At 34.6% G+C, this 18,535-nt stretch overlaps 1 protein-coding gene across 1 annotated transcript in view; it reads left to right on the top strand.

The window, feature by feature from the left end:
* The window catches only part of Elp4 (elongator acetyltransferase complex subunit 4), a 270,465-nt gene that overhangs the window by 17,301 nt on the left and 234,629 nt on the right, over window positions 1-18,535 (top strand). Inside the window, exon 3 of the mRNA XM_027936724.2 lies at window positions 11,842-11,963. Within this exon, the coding sequence (XP_027792525.2) occupies window positions 11,842-11,963 (122 nt within the window). The remainder of the gene's footprint in view (window positions 1-11,841; window positions 11,964-18,535) is intronic.

Genomic DNA, 18,535 nt, shown 5'->3' with positions numbered 1-18,535 from the left:
AGGGTACTCATTTGGACTTCTGTAGTAAGAAATGATATTCACTGATTTGTAAGAGAAGATTTTCATTTGTTTTTTTTCTTAATTAATTCTACAAATACTAAATACACGTATACTGTGTGCCCAGCACTAGGAATATAATAAGATGCATTCTCTGCCATGTAGATCTTTTATCTTTGTGCAAAAATTTCAATATTGTGTATTAGAAGCTATGTAGAGGTTTTCAAGGTGTTGCAGAGCATGCTAGCTTTCTCATATACCCTTAAGAAAAGCCTCTCAGAAGACTCTTGTGGAAGAATTTGAACAAATTACCAAAACAAAAAAGGCCCAGTGGCCCGCAGAGGGACAGAGCTTCCAATCACTCCTGCAAGGTAGGCGGGCCTGCGACCCACCAGCAGAAGAGGAGAAGCGGCCTGCTGAGAGGCAGAGCCGCCCCCTCCCCCTACGCCAGCAAGGTAGACAGAACTGTGACCACCCACAGAGGAGGCCCAGCGGCCTGCTGAGGGGCAGAGCCGCCCCCCACTCCCCGCGCCTGCCAGGTAGGTGGAACTGTGACCACCGACAGAAAAGGCCCAGTGGCCCGCGGAGGGACAGAGCTTCCAATCACTCCTGCAAAGTAGGTGGGCCTGCGACCCACCAGCAGAAGAGGAGCAGTGGCCTGCTGAGAGGCAGAGCCGCCCCCTCCCCCTGCGCCGGCAAGGTAGACGGAACTGTGACCACCCACAGAGCAGGCCCAGCGGCCTGCTGAGGGGCAGAGCCGCCCCCCCACCCCCCACGCCTGCCAGGTAGGCGGAACTGTGACCACTGACAGAAAAGGCCCAGTGGCCCGCGGAGGGGCAGAGCTTCCAATCACTCCTGCAAGGTAGGCGGGCCTGCGACCCACCAGCAGAAGAGGAGCAGCGGCCTGCTGAGAGGCAGAGCCACCCCCTCCCCCCGCGCCTGCAAGGTAGACGGAACTGTGACCACCAACAGAACAGGCCAGACCTGCAACCGACAGAACAGGCCCAGTGGCCTGAGGAAGGGTAGAGCCGCCCCCCCCCGCGCCTGCAAGGTAGGCGGACCTGCGACCCACTGGCAGAACAGCCCCAGAGGCCTGCAGAGGGGCAGTGCCGCTGCCTGCGCCTGCAAAGTAGACAGAACTGCGACCACCGACAGAACAAGCCTAGCTGCCCGCAGAGGGTCAGAGCCGCCGCCCGCGCCTGCAAGGTCGGTGGACCTGCTACCGACTGGCAGAGCAGGCCCAGCGGCCTGCCGGCGTGGTAGGCACATTGCCCCAATTGGAGGAGGGGCAGAGCCGCCGCCCGCGCCTGCGAGGGAGACTTTGCAACTATACAAGACCAATATAAATATATAGGGGGAAAATTCAACAGTTTCACCAAGTAGAAAGGAACGCGAACAGTATGAAGAGACAAGGAAAGAAAGGACCACAAGCAATGCAGGTCAACTCAACGTTAGAAGAGGTAATAGCTGCAGCTGATGGAATGTCAGATAAAGAATTCAGGATATACATGCTTCAGATGATCTGGAGTCTCAAGGAAGACATCAGACAGCAAAATCAGACAATGAAAGATCACTTCAACAATGAATTACATAAACAAATCCAAGAAGCAAAAGATCAACTATACAGGGAAATAGAGGTTATAAAAAACAAACAAACAGAAATCCTAGAAATGCAGGAAGCAATAAGCCAACTTAAAAACTCAATTGAGAATACTACCAGCAGAGTAGAACACTTAGAAGACAGAACATCAGACAATGAAGATAAAGTATTTCAACTTGAAAAGAACATAGACAGCTCAGCAAGACTGTTAAGAAACCATGAGCAGAACATCCAAGAAATATGGGATAACATCAATAGACCAAATTTAAGAGTCATTGGGATACAGGAAGGAACAGAGTTTCAAACCAAAGGAATGAGCAATCTATTCAATGAAATAATACGAGAAAACTTCCCAGACTTGAAGAATGAGACAGAACCCCAAATCCTAGAAGCCTACAGGACGCCGAATGTGCAAAATCATAAGAGACCCACACCTAGACACATTATAATGAAGATGCCCAACATACAGAATAAGGAGAGAATTTTAAAAGCTACAAGAGAAAGGAAGCAGATCACATTTAGGGGTAAGCCAATCAGGATAACAGCTGACCTTTCAACACAGACTCTGAAAGCTAGAAGATCCTGGAATAACATATTTCAAACACTGAAAGAAAATGGGTTCCAACCAAGAATTGTGTTTCCAGCGAAATTAAGCTTCAGGATGGAAGATGAAATTAAAACCTTCCACGATAAACAAAAGTTAAAAGAATTTGCAGCTAGAAAACCATCTCTTCAAAACATCCTTGGCAAAACATTACAGGAAGAGGAAATGGAAAATAACAATGAAAACCAACAGTGGGAGGTAGGACACTAAAGGGGGGAAAATAATCAAAGTGGAAAACAAACCATGTTTAGTAACATAAATAAACAAATATGGCTGGAAGAACAACCCATATCTCAATAATAACCCTAAATGTTAATGGCTTAAACTCACCAATCAAGAGACACAGGCTAGTAGAATGGATCACAAAACAAGACCCAACAATATGCTGCCTACAGGAGACGCATTTGATAGGAAAAGACATACATAGGCTGAAGGTGAAAGGTTGGGAAAAATCATATCACTCATATGGACTTCGGAAACAAGCAGGAGTATCCATACTCATATCAAATAAAATAGATTTTAAGCCAAAGTTAATCAAAAGGGATAAAGAGGGACACTACATACTGCTCAAGGGAACCATACACCAACAAGACATAACAATCATAAATATATATGCCCCAAACAATGGTGCAGCTATGTTCATCAAACAAACTCTTCTCAAGTTCAAGAGTCTAATAGACCACCATACAATAATCATGGGAGACTTCAACACACCTCTATCACCACTGGACAGATCTTCCAAACAAAAGTTGAATAAGAAAACTATAGAACTCAATAACACAATTAATAACCTAGACTTAATTGACATATATAGAATATACCACCCAACATCAAGCAGTTACACTTTTTTCTCAGCAGCACATGGATCCTTCTCAAAAATAGATCATATATTATGTCACAGGGAAACTCTTAGACAATACAAAGGAGTAGAGATAATACCATGCATCCTATCTGATCATAATGGAATGGAACTGAAAATCAACGATAAAAGAAGGAAGGAAAAAGAATACATCACTTGGAGAATGAACAATAGGTTACTGAATGATCAATGGGTTATAGAAGACATCAAGGAGGAAATTAAAAAATTCTTAGAGATTAATGAAAACACAGACACAACATATCGGAATCTATGGGACACATTGAAAGCAGTTCTAAGAGGGAAATTCATTGCTTGGAGTTCATTCCTTAAAAAAAGGAAAAACCAACAAATAAATGATCTCATACTTCATCTCAAAATCCTAGAAAAAGAAGAGCAAAACTACAGCAAAAGAAGTAGAAGGCAAGAAATAATTAAAATCAGAGCTGAAATTAATGAAATCGAAACAAAAGAAACAATTGAAAAAATTGACAAAACTAAAAGTTGGTTCTTTGAAAAAATAAACAAAATCGACAGACCCTTAGCCATGCTAGCGAAGAGAAGAAGAGAGAGAACTCAAATCACTAACATACGGGATGAAAGAGGCAATATCACAACAGACACTTCAGAAATACAGAAGATAATCAAAAATTATTTTGAATCCTTATACTCCAATAAATTAGAAGATAGTGAAGGCATAGATAAATTTGTTAAGTCATATGATCTGCCCAGATTGAGTCAGGAGGATATAGACAACCTAAACAGACCAATATCAATTGAGGAAATAGAAGAAACCATCAAAAGACTACCAACTAAGAAAAGCCCAGGACCGGATGGGTATACAGCAGAGTTTTACAAAACCTTTAAAGAGGAACTAATACCAATACTTTTCAAGCTACTTCGGGAAATAGAAAAAGAGGGAGAACTTCCAAATTCATTCTACGAGGCCAACATCACCCTGATACCTAAACCAGACAAAGACACTTCAAAGAAAGAAAACTACAGACCAATATCTCTAATGAACCTAGATGCAAAAATCCTCAATAAAATTCTGGCCACTCGGATACAAAAACATATCAAAAAAATTGTGCACCATGATCAAGTAGGATTCATCCCTGGGATGCAAGGCTGGTTCAATATACGGAAATCAATAAATGTTATTCACCACATCAATAGACTTAAAAATAAGAACCATATGATCATCTCGATAGATGCGGAAAAAGCATTCGACAAAGTACAGCATCCCTTTATGTTCAAAACTCTAGAAAAACTAGGGATAACAGGAACATACCTCAATATTGTAAAAGCAATCTATGCTAAGCCTCAGGCTAGCATCATTGTGAATGGAGAAAAATTGAAGGCATTCCCTCTAAAATCTGGAACAAGACAGGGATGCCCTCTCTCACCACTTCTGTTCAACATAGTTCTCGAAACACTGGCCAGAGCAATTAGACAGACGAAAGAAATTAAAGGCATCAAAATAGGAAAAGAAGAACTTAAATTATCACTATTTGCAGATGACATGATTCTATACCTAGCAGACCCAAAAGGGTCTACAAAGAAACTATTAGAGCTAATAAATGAATTCAGCAAAGTGGCAGGATATAAAATCAACACGCATAAATCAAAGGCATTCCTGTATATCAGCGACAAATCCTCTGAAATGGAAATGAGGACAACCACTCCATTCACAATATCTTCAAAAAAAATAAAATACTTGGGAATCAACCTAACAAAAGAGGTGAAAGACTTATACAACGAAAACTACAGAACCCTAAAGAGAGAAATAGAAGAAGATCTTAGAAGATGGAAAAATATACCCTGTTCATGGATAGGCAGAACTAACATCATCAAAATGGCGATATTACCAAAAGTTCTCTATAGGTTTAATGCAATGCCAATCAAAATCCCAACGGCATTTCTTGTAGAAATAGAGAAAGCAATCATGAAATTCATATGGAAAAATAAAAGACCCAGAATAGCAAAAACAATGCTAAGCAGGAAGTGTGAATCAGGCGGTATAGTGATACCAGACTTCAAACTATACTACAGAGCAATAGTAACAAAAACAGCATGGTACTGGTACCAAAACAGGCGGGTGGACCAATGGTACAGAATAGAGGACACAGAAACCAATCCACAAAACTACAACTATCTTATATTTGATAAAGGGTCTAAAAGCATGCAATGGAGGAAGGATAGCATCTTCAACAAATGGTGCTGGGAAAACTGGAAATCCATATGTAACAAAATGAAACTGAATCCCTTTCTCTCGCCATGCACAAAAGTTAATTCAAAATGGATCAAGGAGCTTGATATCAAATCAGAGACACGCCGTCTGATAGAAGAAAAAGTTGGCTACGATCTACATACTGTGGGGTCGAGCTCCAAATTCCTCAATAGGACACCCATAGCACAAAAGTTAATAACTAGAATCAACAAATGGGACTTACTCAAACTAAAAAGTTTTTTCTCAGCAAAAGATACAATAAGAGAGGTAAATAGAGAGCCTACATCCTGGGAACAAATCTTTACTCCTCACACTTCAGATAGAGCCCTAATATCCAGAGTATACAAAGAACTCAAAAAATTAGACAATAAGAGAACAAACAACCCAATCAACAAATGGGCCAAGGACCTGAACAGACTCTTCTCAGAGGAGGACATACAATCAATCAACAAGTACATGAAAAAATGCTCACCATCTCTAGCAGTCAGAGAAATGCAAATCAAAACCACCCTAAGATACCATCTCACTCCAGTTAGATTGGCAGCCATTATGAAGTCAAACAACAACAAGTGCTGGCGAGGATGTGGGGAAAAGGGTACACTTGTACATTGCTGGTGGGACTGCAAATTGGTGCAGCCAATTTGGAAAGCAGTATGGAGATTTCTTGGAAAGCTGGGAATGGAGCCACCATTTGACCCAGCTATTCCCCTTCTCGGTCTATTCCCTAAAGACCTAAATAGAGCATGCTACAGGGACACTGCTACATCGATGTTCATAGCAGCACAATTCACAATAGCAAGACTGTGAAACCAACCTAGATGCCCTTCAATAGATGAATGGATAAAAAAAAAAAAATGTGGCATTTATACACAATGGAGTATTGCTCTGCATTAAAAAATGACAAAATCATAGAATTTACAGGGAAATGGATGGCATTAGAGCAGATTATGCTAAGTGAAGCTAGCCAATCCCTAAAAAACACATGCCAAATGTCTTCTTTGATATAAGGAGAGTAACTAAGAACAGAGTAGGGTCGAAGAGCATGAGAAGAAGATTAACATTAAACTGGGATGAGAGGTGGGAGGGAAAGGGAGAGAGAAGGGAAATTGCATGGAAATGGAAGGAGACCCTCAGAGTTATACAAAAGTACATACAAGAGGAAGTGAGGGGAAAGGGAAAAATAATACAAGGGGGACAAATGAATGTCAGTAGAGGGGGCAGAGAGAGTAGAGGGGAGGGGAGGGGAGGGGGGATAGTAGGGGATAGGAAAGGCAGCAGAACACAACAGACACTAGTATGGCAATATGTAAATCAATGGATGTGTAACTGATGTGATTCTGCAATCTGTATACGGGGTAAAAATGGGAGCTCATAACCCACTTGAATCAAAGTGTGAAATATGATATATCAAGAAATTTGTAATGTTTTGAACAGCCAACAATAAAAAATTTAAAAAAAAATTACCAAAACAGTTAAGAAATATATGTAAAGATCCTGATGCAAGAAGCAATAAGAATAAGAAGCAATAAGTCCAGTACCAGTAAGTAGTTTGCTGTGCCTGGGGTATATCATACAGAAGGGAAGAATTGAGAAAGGAGGCAACACAAGATCTAGAGGTGCTTAACTGCTTTGTTTTAGGGGTTTTATGATATATGTCCTTACCTTTACAGATATTTTTGTTTTTCTAATTAGTTTATTTTGTTCTTTACTGAAAAGTTGTTAAATAGCTGTTATGTACATTTAAAAGAGGCAAATGGCAATGTTACTATACCTCTCTTAAGACAAATATTTTTATGTATTTACATTGAACTCTACACTTTGGCCACAACCATGCAGATCCTGTAGGCCAAGTTAAAGGATTTAGTTTTTTCACCTAAGAGCAGTGAGAAATCACCAAAACGTTTTAAGTAAGGAAATGAAATGATCAGGTTTTTATTTTAGAAAAGTCACTACAGTAAACCACCCATACCCATTGTTTTACTTTCTATATGAAGAGCCACAGTTAACAATAGTTGAATATATTAAAGGGAAAATTCCAGAAATAAATAAACATATTTTTAAAAATTTCTTGCATTCTGAGTAGCATCATTCAATCATGTGCTGCATTCACTCCTTACTGCTTGGGAGAGGAACCATCAGATATTATCCAATGTATCCATATTTTATATACTACCTGCCATCTGTCACTTGGTGGCCATTTAGATTATCAAATTGGCTATCATAGTATCACAATGATTGTGTTCATGTAACCTTTATTTTACTTAATAAGTGGCCCCAAGGTATAACATTATTAATACTGGCAATTTGGATATGCCTTTAGATTTCTATGCAAATTTTTAAATTAGTTTGTCTACATTCTAAAAACCTTACTAGGATTTCCATTTGGAGTCCATCAAATCTATTGATAAATTTTAATCTTCCATTCTAAGAACATGATCTGTCCCTCTATTTTTAAAGATCTTCTTTTACTCTCTGAATCTTTTTTATTTTTCAATGTAGTACTTCGAGCATATACTTTGATAAATTTTTGCAAAATATTTTATGTTTTGAGAATCAATTGTAAGTAGAATTTTAAAATTGTCAGATTCTAATATTTGTTACTACTTTATAGAAGTACAATTGCTTTGTATATACTAACCTTCCATGCCACAACCTTGATAACCTTCATTTATTATCTTACTAGACTTTTGGTAGATGCCATAAGATTTCCTAAGTGTATGATAACCTTCCAAGTGTTAGAACTTTTATTTATTTTTAATGGCTTATTATGTAACTAAAACCTTCTGTACAACATTGATTAGAAGTCATAGAGTGAATATACTTCAATTATTTCTAATCTCAGGAGAAAAGTATTCCATTTTGCCACTAACTAGGATGTTACCTATAGATTTTTGTAAATTCTGTGTATCAGGTTGAAAAGTTTCAATCCTATTCCTAAATTGCTAAAAGTTTTTATGAATTGCTTTTGGATTTTGTTAAATGTCTTTGCTTTATGGAAATTATTATATGGCTTTAGTTTTTTAATTTGTTATTGTGATACATGAATTTTTCAAATCTGTGATGAACTTCATTTAATCATACCCATATTATGTTATTCTTTTACTGGATTTAGTTGTATACTTTTAAAACCATTGTTTTTATATAGATTCATGAGGCACATTAGTCTGTAGTTTTCCCGTGATGTCTTGGTCTAGTTTTAGTATTAGGGTCACACTGATCTCATAAAATTAGTTTGGAAGAGTTTCTTTCCTTTTTTTCTAAAAGAGTACATATAGAATTTGTTATAATACCTTCTGTAAATAAAGATAATGGTTGCTTGTTTGTTTTACTTTTTCTGGTTTTTCTATCAGAGTAAAAAAATGCCTATAAAATAAGTTGGGAATTATTTCCTTTTCCTTCTTACTGAGTTTGTTAAGTATTAGTATTATTTCTTCCTTAAAATGTTTGATTAGATTTATTTATGAAGTTCCCTGTGTCTCAAGTGTGCATGGGGGAAGATAATTTTAAATATGAATTTAATTCTAGCTTACTGCTTTTTTATCATATTCAGTTACCTGAAAACTTCAAGGAGTTGTTCTGTTTCTTCTAGTTATGAAACTTTTTGACATAAAGTTGTTTGTTCATAATATCTATTTTAGTATTTTTAATGTCTGTGAGATCTTTGGTAAAAAAAAAAACAAAACTCCCATTTCATTGCCAATACTGATTATTTGTTGCCTATTTCTTTTATCTAGGTCAGTCTAGTCAAAGGTATATCAAGTTTATTGATCTTTTCATGAAACTAATTTTTTTGTGTCCTTGGTTTTATATCTCCTTGTTATTAGCCCAGTTTTTCTTCTCACTGATTTTTCTTAATTACTTTCATCATTAACATTATCTAAATTTTATATGAGCTTATTTGTCTGGCTTTTTATTTTTCCATTTATTTATTTAGTGGTACTGGGGATTAACCCAGAATCTTATGTATGCTAGGCAAACACCCCTCCTCTGAGCTACATCCCTAGCCCCTTGTCTAACTTTTTTAAATGAAAGCTTAGATAATAGATTTAAGTTGTTTTATTTTCTTCTAAGATACACTTTAGCTAATCCCACTTTTCATATATTTTATTTCTATAATCATTTAATTTAAAATATCTTTTAATTTCCCTTTTCATATAAGTTTGAGCCACAGTTAATTAAAAATGTATGCTTCGATTTCCAGATATTTGGAGTTTTTCTAAATATTTTATTGTTGGGCTGGGGTTGTGGCTCAGTGGTTGAGTGCTTGCCTAACACAGCTGCAGCACTGGGTTCAATCCCCAGCACCTATAAATCTATTGAGACTTGTATTTTGAATTAGCATATGGTCTATCTTAGTACACATCGCAGATGCACTACAAAGGAATATATATACATTCTGCATCTATATGTTGTATTTAATTATTTAAGGTAATTGATGTAGTAATTTGTACTTTCTACTACTTTAATGATTTTTCTCTCTAATTGTACTGCCAATTATTAAGAACAGTATAATAAAATCTCCAAATATAATTTTTTAATTCCTATAATTTCTGTTTTTCTATTGATATTCTCTTTTTCTTCACTTAATGATACCATATTTTCCTTTTATGCTTTGGACGTATAATAGTTTCCGTGAAGTATTTTTTTGTTCATTTCAACTCGTGAGTTCGTTTGGAGTTGGTTTCTACAGACTATTTTTCCTTAGGAGGTCATATCCAGTAATTTTGTGTTGAAAATTAGAACATTGCAAATAATGCATAGTTGTTAGTGACTGGTTCCAATCTATTGTGTTTTTCTGAGGATTTCTGTTTTTATCCTTTTTCTGCTTGTTTAATAATTAACTTGCCTAGACTTAAATGATTAACTTCAGTATGCTACGGAGCAGATGACATCTATTCCATATATTATATAGCAGATAACATCTCTGCCCAGTTTTTCCAGCTTTTAAGAGTTCGTCCTTTTGATCTGGGTTCCCCCATGCACTCACATCGTTTAGTAGACAGCTAAATATTTGAACAGAATTCACATTCAGATTTCGAAGACTATTTTTTTCTCTGATTTTTCAGCAATGAATTCTGTTTTCTGACAACTCAAGGCAATACAACTTTACAGTCCAAGCTGATCTCAGACTGGGGGAACATGTGCCTTCAGAGGAGTTACAGACATGCCAATTTTATGTGATAGACTTGTATCTTTTGTATTTGTCCTATGTTCCTTTTTCTTCCTATTGTTTCTTCCTCTCACTCATGCTTAATTTAGTGTTCAGTCAGGGATTTGAGCATGGTTGATAATCATATTTTTGTGTCTGTCCTTGAGCTTTCTTACTTTAGGATTTTTCCCTGAGCTTTCCAGTTGTTTGGACAAATCTAAACTCTATCCTATGGCCAGAACCAAGGGAAATTGGGAACATCCTGTCAAAAAGCCACAAGCTTAAAAGTTCTTGCATGTCAGGATCACTGTCTTTCAAAACAAAATTTTACTGTGGTTTGCTACCTGCTTCTCAGCGGCTTCTAATGACTATTTTTAATGGAATTTTGTCCAGGGTTTATAATTACAGTTGTAGGTGATTTTGCACAATGACCTCTTCTATCATTACCACAAATTCCAATCTCCTTAGAAATGTTTTCATAGTGTAAGTTTAACAGATATTAGTGATACCTAGTATATTATGGGAATTCAATTAATTAATATTTGTTGAAAAAGTTAATAATGACTATTCTCATTTAAGACAGTGCAATAAATTTGCCTGCATTTCTTGTCTTAGTATTGTGTTCAATTATTAAAGGAAAGAAAGCTGATATAAAAGTGTAGGCATGTTGTTTATCAACAATATTAAGAGAACAAAGATATACTGAACCTATTTTCATTTTAGAATGAAATATGAAAAATGTAACACAGTTTTGTCCAAGAAACTTCCTGAATCATCATTTAATTCTTAAAATTCATAAATAAGGAAGGAAAAGTAAGTAACAAAAAGCAAAAGGACAGTTTACTGGGAAAGCATTTAGTGCAAATTTAAGGACTCTGTCAAATTAAAATCTTCAATTTCAAAGTATTTGGATTTTAAACCCAAAACCAGAATGGGAATGATAGTATTTTTCTAAATTTTGTAAATATAATCACCAGGATAGGTGTATTAAGTACTTTTTTACTGTGACATGAAAGAACTAAAGTGAGTTTATAGACTGGCTGGTGGGAAATAATAGCTATTTTAGAGGCAGAGTGCCTGAAAAAATGCACTGTATCTTAGTAAAAGGAAAATATCTCTGCCTTTTTTGATATAATCATACATAATCCACTAAGTTTTGTGGCTATGAAAGTGATGTAGTAGTTGGAGAATGATGTTTGAAGTCAAAAAGTCTCTGTTAGAAGTATTTACTTCTCATTGGGTATGTTCACAGGTCTCTTGGTCTGTCTAATTGTCTTCTGTCTTAGGAAGATATAAATTATTTCCCCATCTCATATACTTGTTTCAGAGAGAAAGCATTGCAGACAAATGTAAGAGTTCTTGATGTGTTATAGGATTCTGACAATAATTTTTTTCTTTTTAACAGAGGAGGATAAATATGATGTTTACTCATCGTTGCTCTTCAAGTATTTTCTGGCAGAAGGACTCATCAATGGGCATGTTTTGTTGGTTGCATCTGCTAAAGAAGACCCTGCTAACATTTTACAGGTATAATATATTAATTCAGTATTGCATTTTGGATATTTCATAAAAGATTGATGTTATATGTAAGCAAAATATGTTATGCAAGCAAATTAGTGTTCCTAGACAATTTTTTAACTTAAAATCCATATCAGGATAAACTGTTTAAAACACATTACGTAAAATTGTTGGACCAGGCACTCAAAAAAAGTCATGCTTAATAGTTTTTTTTTTTAAAAAAAAATCCAGTTTAAACAACTTACTGGAGAGAAATATCCTCTAATTCTTTTTATCTAATTGTGATTTTCTTATTTTAACATAATCTATTTCATATTAACTACTACTTCTGAAGCAGATTTTCTCAAAGGTAATCCTTTCTTGAGTGCTCATGAAGTATGACTTAACTGTTGTCCTTAAGAATTTCTTTTAAAAAACTTGAAATTTTAACTTTCATCTTGAAAATATTAAATAAAGGTATAGGAAATCACTGTATGAATTAAAGCAAATAGTGGAACAAAAGATACAATGGTTTCTGTATAATCAGCAAATTATAGGATATTTTTAATATTGTACCATTCTGCTTAGCATAAGAACGTATAAATAAATTCCAAGGCTTCCATTTAGATTATAAACGTCATTCTGTTCTTACCTGATAAAACAAAACCCCCAAATATTAATAGCAATACAATATTATTCAGCACCCCAAAATATGCAATATCTGGCACCCAGTTAAAACTTAATTGGGAGCTGGAATGGTGGCTCTTTGGCAGAGCATTTGCCTAGCATGTGTGAGGCACTGGGTTCAATTCTCAGCACCTCATATAAATAAATAAAGGTCCATTGACAACTAAAAAATTTTTTTAATTTAATAGGCATGCAAAGAATCAAGAGAATATGCAACTTATAATAAGGATAAAAGTCAACTTACAAAAGAAATGACATAGATGGTAGGATTATAAATAAGAATATAAGTTTTTATGACTGTATTCTAAATATTCAGTAAGCTAGAGAAAGAATTTAGCATGGAATATGTAAAAATAAGTACAAGTTGACCTTTTAGAGTTGAAGGCTATAATGTGTAATGAAAATATATTTGAAAGTATTAAAACATTTTAGACACTGAAGAAGAAGAGATCAGGGAACCTGAAGACACACCATTTGAAATTATCCTAATGAAACATGGAAAATAGATTGTAAAAAGTAATTATTGTGTCACTGAGCAATGGGATACTTGAAGTGTTTTGATAAGTGATTGGGAGCCCTTGAACCTGGAAGATATAGTACAAAAAAATTTTTTTGAAGAAATAAGGAATGAAGAATTTCCAAAGACAATGAAATATGTATACCTATAATTCTAATGCATTTGGCAAGCCCCAGGTGTAAAAAATTCTAGAGAAAATAACATCAAGACAAATCATAATCAAATTGCTTAAAATGAGTATTAAAAAGAAAAATTTGAAAGTGGCTAGAGGAAAAAAAAACACATTACATGGACAGAAGAAAATATGAGAATGATGTTAGACTTTGGTTATAAGCAATGCAAGCCAGAAAACAATTAATAGGAGTTCTTTTAAGTAATATTTTTAAAGTTCACTGACAGTTCAGAATTTTCCTAGCAAAAGCATCTTTCAAAAACAAAGATTACAAAAGCAAACTAAAGATATTGTTTCAGGTGTTAAAATCTGAAAGAATTCATCACCTCAAGCCTATACTTTAAGAATAGTTTTTCACATTAAAGCAAAATAATATCAAGGGGATATTTGTATTGAAACAAAGAGATCAAGAGCCCTGGAAATAGTCATTATATGAGTAAATAGAAAACATTTTGTTTCTAATTTTGCAAGTGGGCTAGTGGTGGAAGGAGATAATAAAGCAAAATTTAGAAGGTAATTGATGCATTTCCTATCCTGATCATGTTAATTGTTTCGGAGAGATATACCTGTCTAAGATATTACCAAATTACACACTTCAAGTATGGACAATTTATTGTGTATCAGTTATATCTCAATAAAGCTATTTCAAAAAACAAAAGTCAGATTTCAGAATTAATAAAAACGTATGATTCATGTCTCACTATTTTTAAATATTTATGTACCTTGAAATAAGAATAACACCTGACCTTGTAAAAGTCTTCTAAAATATGCAATCATCCCAATTTTATGATTAACAGATATGAAATTTGGTTGGCACACAGATTTCTAATCTTGGGAGGAAAAATGTCATCATACTTCTTTCCCTTTTCTTTGGTTTCCCTGGCAATTCTGATGTGGATAATATTTGTATAATTTATTTAAAAGACTGTACTATTGTAATTTCTTAAACCCCATCTAACTTGGCTTACTAATAGCTCTTGATGTCATTAATCACTTCTTCCCTGATACACTTCTTCCCTTGTTTTCCAGAATACCACAGTTGATGTCCTCTTACCTCACTGGCTACTTTTTGCTCAGTCTTCTTTGTTAGTGCCTACTTATCTTCTCAATTTTAGGGTGCAAATGACCCAGTACTCAGACCTTAGAACTCTTTTTTATTTTCATTATCTTGCTAACACATCCTGTTCAAAAGTTGTCAAGATTATTTGTGTATTGATGATTGTTTTCTTCTTTTTCATTTTTACTTTCAAATTTTTATCTACATGGACTGACTCTGAATTCTGACTGCTTATTGCATATCCAACTGTTAACCGAGTTGTATATCCAGCCACTTACTATATATCTTATTTGTGTCTATTGGAGATCTGAAACTTAACTATTTAAAACCAAACTCCTAATCTATTTTTCCCAAACCTGTTTCTTTTTTAATCTTTCTTTCTTTTTTTCAGTCAGGGCCTCTTCGTTTTCATTTTATTTTCAGACAGGGTCTCACTACATTGCTGAGACTGGCCTAGAACTTGCAATCCTCTTGCCTCAACCTCCATAGTAGCTGGGATTACAGGTGTGTGCCACCGTATCCTGCTCAATCTTTCCCCTTTTCAATTAATGGCAACTCAGTTCTTCCATTTGATCAAGCCACAAACCATTGAATCATCCTTAACTCTTTTTCTCTTGCTCTTCTCAACCAGTTTTCAGGAAATCCAAATACACCCACTTCTAACCTAAATTATCATTACTTTGAGCCTAATTTATTTATTTTTGGCCTCCCTGCTTCTACTTTTTCTTTTCTTCAATGTCTTTTTAACAAAATATTTAGAGTGATCTTCAAATGTAAGTTAGATCATGTTACCTACACTCAGAACTCTCCAGAAGGCAAAGACCCCAGTCCTTATAATGATTTCCAAGATCTTAAGTAAAATGCTCTCCCCTCCCCATTTAGTACCTGCCTTCACTGCTTAATATCTCTTAACTTTATTCTGTGTATATGAGCTTCCTTGCCTGATAGGCATGCTTCAAAATTATAGTCATTGTATCTGCTGTTGCTTTTACCAAGAACTCTTTTGCTTCTCTCAGATTTTGGTCAAATGTTGCTATCTCAGCAGATCCTAACCTTAACAATATTGAAATTCCCTAATCCCACTTCCCAGATTTTCTAGTTCTCTTGCCTGCTTTATTGGTCTCCACAGCCTACCATCAACTATACTTTATAATTTACTTATGTATTTGTTAACTGCGTATTCACCTTGAAGACAGAGCCTTTCCTCTGTTTTATTCATTGCTGTATTTCTAATGCCTTTTACAATGGGATAGGCAAGTAAATGTTTATTGCATATTATTTCCTTAGTGTAGGAAAATAGTAAAATTACAAGACCTTTGTAATAGTAATAGTTAATTTTAATTTAACTTGACTGGACCACATGGTGCCAAGGTATTTTGTCAAACATTATTCAGGTTGTTCCTCTCAGAGTGTTTTTTGGATGAATTCAATATGATCAATTGAGGAAAGATGCTTGCCTCCTTAATACGATTGGTCTTCATCTGATCAGTCGAAGGCCTGAATAAAATATAAATGCTGATCCTCTCTGAATAGAACAGAATTTTTCTGTGTGACTGTCTTTGAACTTGGATATTAGCTGTTTCTTGCCTTCTGACTTTACCTAAAACATTAGTTTTTCCTGGATCTCAAGCCTGCCAGCCTTCAGTTTGGATCTACATCTTCATTGTCCCAGCCTTCTAGCCTTTGGACCTCAACTGGAACCATACCATTGATCCCTGGGTCTCTAGCCTGCCAGCTAACTCACTCTGCAAGTCGTTTCCATAAATTTCATTGAGTCTAGTTTCTTACAGTAAATCTCTGAATATACATATAAAAATGTACACAAATTCTCTATAGAATTCTATTATAATTTTTAATGTCTTAATGTCTTGCTCTGGACTAGCATAGATATTTTTTGGTTTATTTTAGTTGTTAATTTTTTCTATGGTTTTCTTGTCCCATCTGATCTTTACTGAGATGTAATTGACAAATAAATATATATATATATTTAAGATGTAAGATAACAAGTATTCAATATGAAATGATTACAACAGTCAAGTTAACATGTCCATCACCTCACATAGTTACATCTTTGGTGTAAGAGAACAATAAATCTTTTTCAGTAAATTTTAAGTAGACAATATAGTATTATTAACTATAGTCACTATGCTGGACATTCAACCCGAGAACTAACTCATTTTATAACTAAAATTTTTGTATCTTTTAACCATTTTCCTCGTTTCTCCCTCTCTTTAACCCCTCATAACACCGTCCTCTACCATAAGTGTTTTGAATTAGGAATGCTTCATCATATCCATTTTGCATTATCTTGTGTCATCAAAGCTATTGTAATCACTGCCATAAAAACATAATGTTCTTTAGCAGTAGATTTACTTATATAACATTGCAAATTTCATACTGCATTTTAAATTTTATTTTTCTCTTTATGAGTTGCCTAGAACATGTTGTTTCTATTTTAACTAAAAAGTTTGCTCTACATGATAATTATATATATATATAAATAATATATTCAATAAAATTAAATCTTAAATTAACCATAAAGTTCAGTGTGTGATCTTCATGAAAAACGCTATCTTCTGCCAAGCAGAAGGGCACACGCCTGTAATCCCAGCTCCTCAGAAGGCTGATGCAGGAGGATCACAAGTTTAAGACCAGCCTCTGCAACTTAATGTAGCCCTCAGCAACTTAGCAAGACCCTGTCTCAAAATTTATTTTAAAAAGTGCTGGAGATACAACTCAGTGGTAAAGTGCCCCTGGGTTCAATCCCCAATATCCAAGAAAAAAGAAAATAATGTATCTCCTTTGATTTTAATGCCCTTATTTCCTTTAGAATAAAATCACATAGATGGCTACTGAAAGTGACCAAAGCTTATGTATACATACATTTTCTTAAATAAAATGATTTAGCAATTCATTTTTAAATATTTATGGCTTGTATTTCATTCAGCTCTGCTCTGAATACATATCTACTTAATTTAATACAGTCTTCTCGTTCTCATTTTCCGGTGAAAAAATACAAAAGTGATGTTTTAGCATACATATTTAATGTGGTCCAGTTAGTGTTTATGCATGTTTACAATAGAATGGATTAGAAAGGTATGACTGATAAAAATTTAAATTATTCATATTCTTCATAATACCAGTGCAAAGACATTTCTAGTTTGTTTCTGAGAAGAATAAACAAAGCAATTTTGTTATATAAAATTTGATGTTAAATACTACTAGAAATAAATAGATTTTTCTATATAATATTTACCTAGGCTTTTGATATATCCAACATAATAATGGTCGTGCTTAAAATTTCATTTTTATTAAAAGGGTTCAACAATGAGTGACCAAAAACAAGGCATTCACAATGTTTAGAGATACAATGTAGGGAAAAAAATGCTATAATTGCTTAGTTTTAATCTTATGATATGTAATTGGAGATTTGTAGAACCAATAACCAAGGCAAATATTTCTGGTACAAGAAAAGGGAAAAGACAATCTTAGAGACCATAATTATCTTAAAATTCCGTATAACTAAAAGACAAGTAAAGGATAAAAAGCCCCATCAGCTGCCTACGATACATTATATAACCACCCAGCAATTTATCCATCATCCTTTGAAAACATATTCATGCCTATTGTAGTCAAAGCTTCTTAAGGAAGTCAGTATCAAGATGTAACACTGAAAAATTACATCCCTTAGAAAATCCTATAGAACAATATACATGATGTTGTTAAAGCTTTTAAGAACACATATAAGTATTTTTCAGTTAACTTTTTTATCCAAAGAAATTTTTCTGATCATCTCAAATGTAGTGATGAGTATTCTCTAAGAAAACTTTCTATGGATGGTTTCTAAAATAGTAAACAATTACATTCTATGTTACAATATTTAAATATTTCCCAGTAGAGTGATTTTGTATGGAATAAAAATTACATACATATATGTACAAACATTTGTTTAGAACTTGAAAATGGTAAGATTTTATGTTATAATTTTAATGGTATGTGTTAATATTTATAAATTAGAAAAACAAAATAATTTTCAGAAACAAATTTAAATGTTATTTCATAATTTACCAAGATTGCTTGTCAAACTAAATTTAAATATTTTCTTGTAATGACATGCCAGATAGGTAATAGTCATGAAGAAAGAAATACCTAATGTCTTGAAGAAAAGA

The sequence above is a fragment of the Marmota flaviventris genome, chromosome 9 (assembly GCF_047511675.1).
Source record: "Marmota flaviventris isolate mMarFla1 chromosome 9, mMarFla1.hap1, whole genome shotgun sequence".
Lineage (NCBI taxonomy): Eukaryota > Metazoa > Chordata > Mammalia > Rodentia > Sciuridae > Marmota > Marmota flaviventris.
The sequence above is the reverse complement of the archived record's forward strand: the minus strand, read 5'-3'. Positions and strand labels throughout refer to the sequence as shown.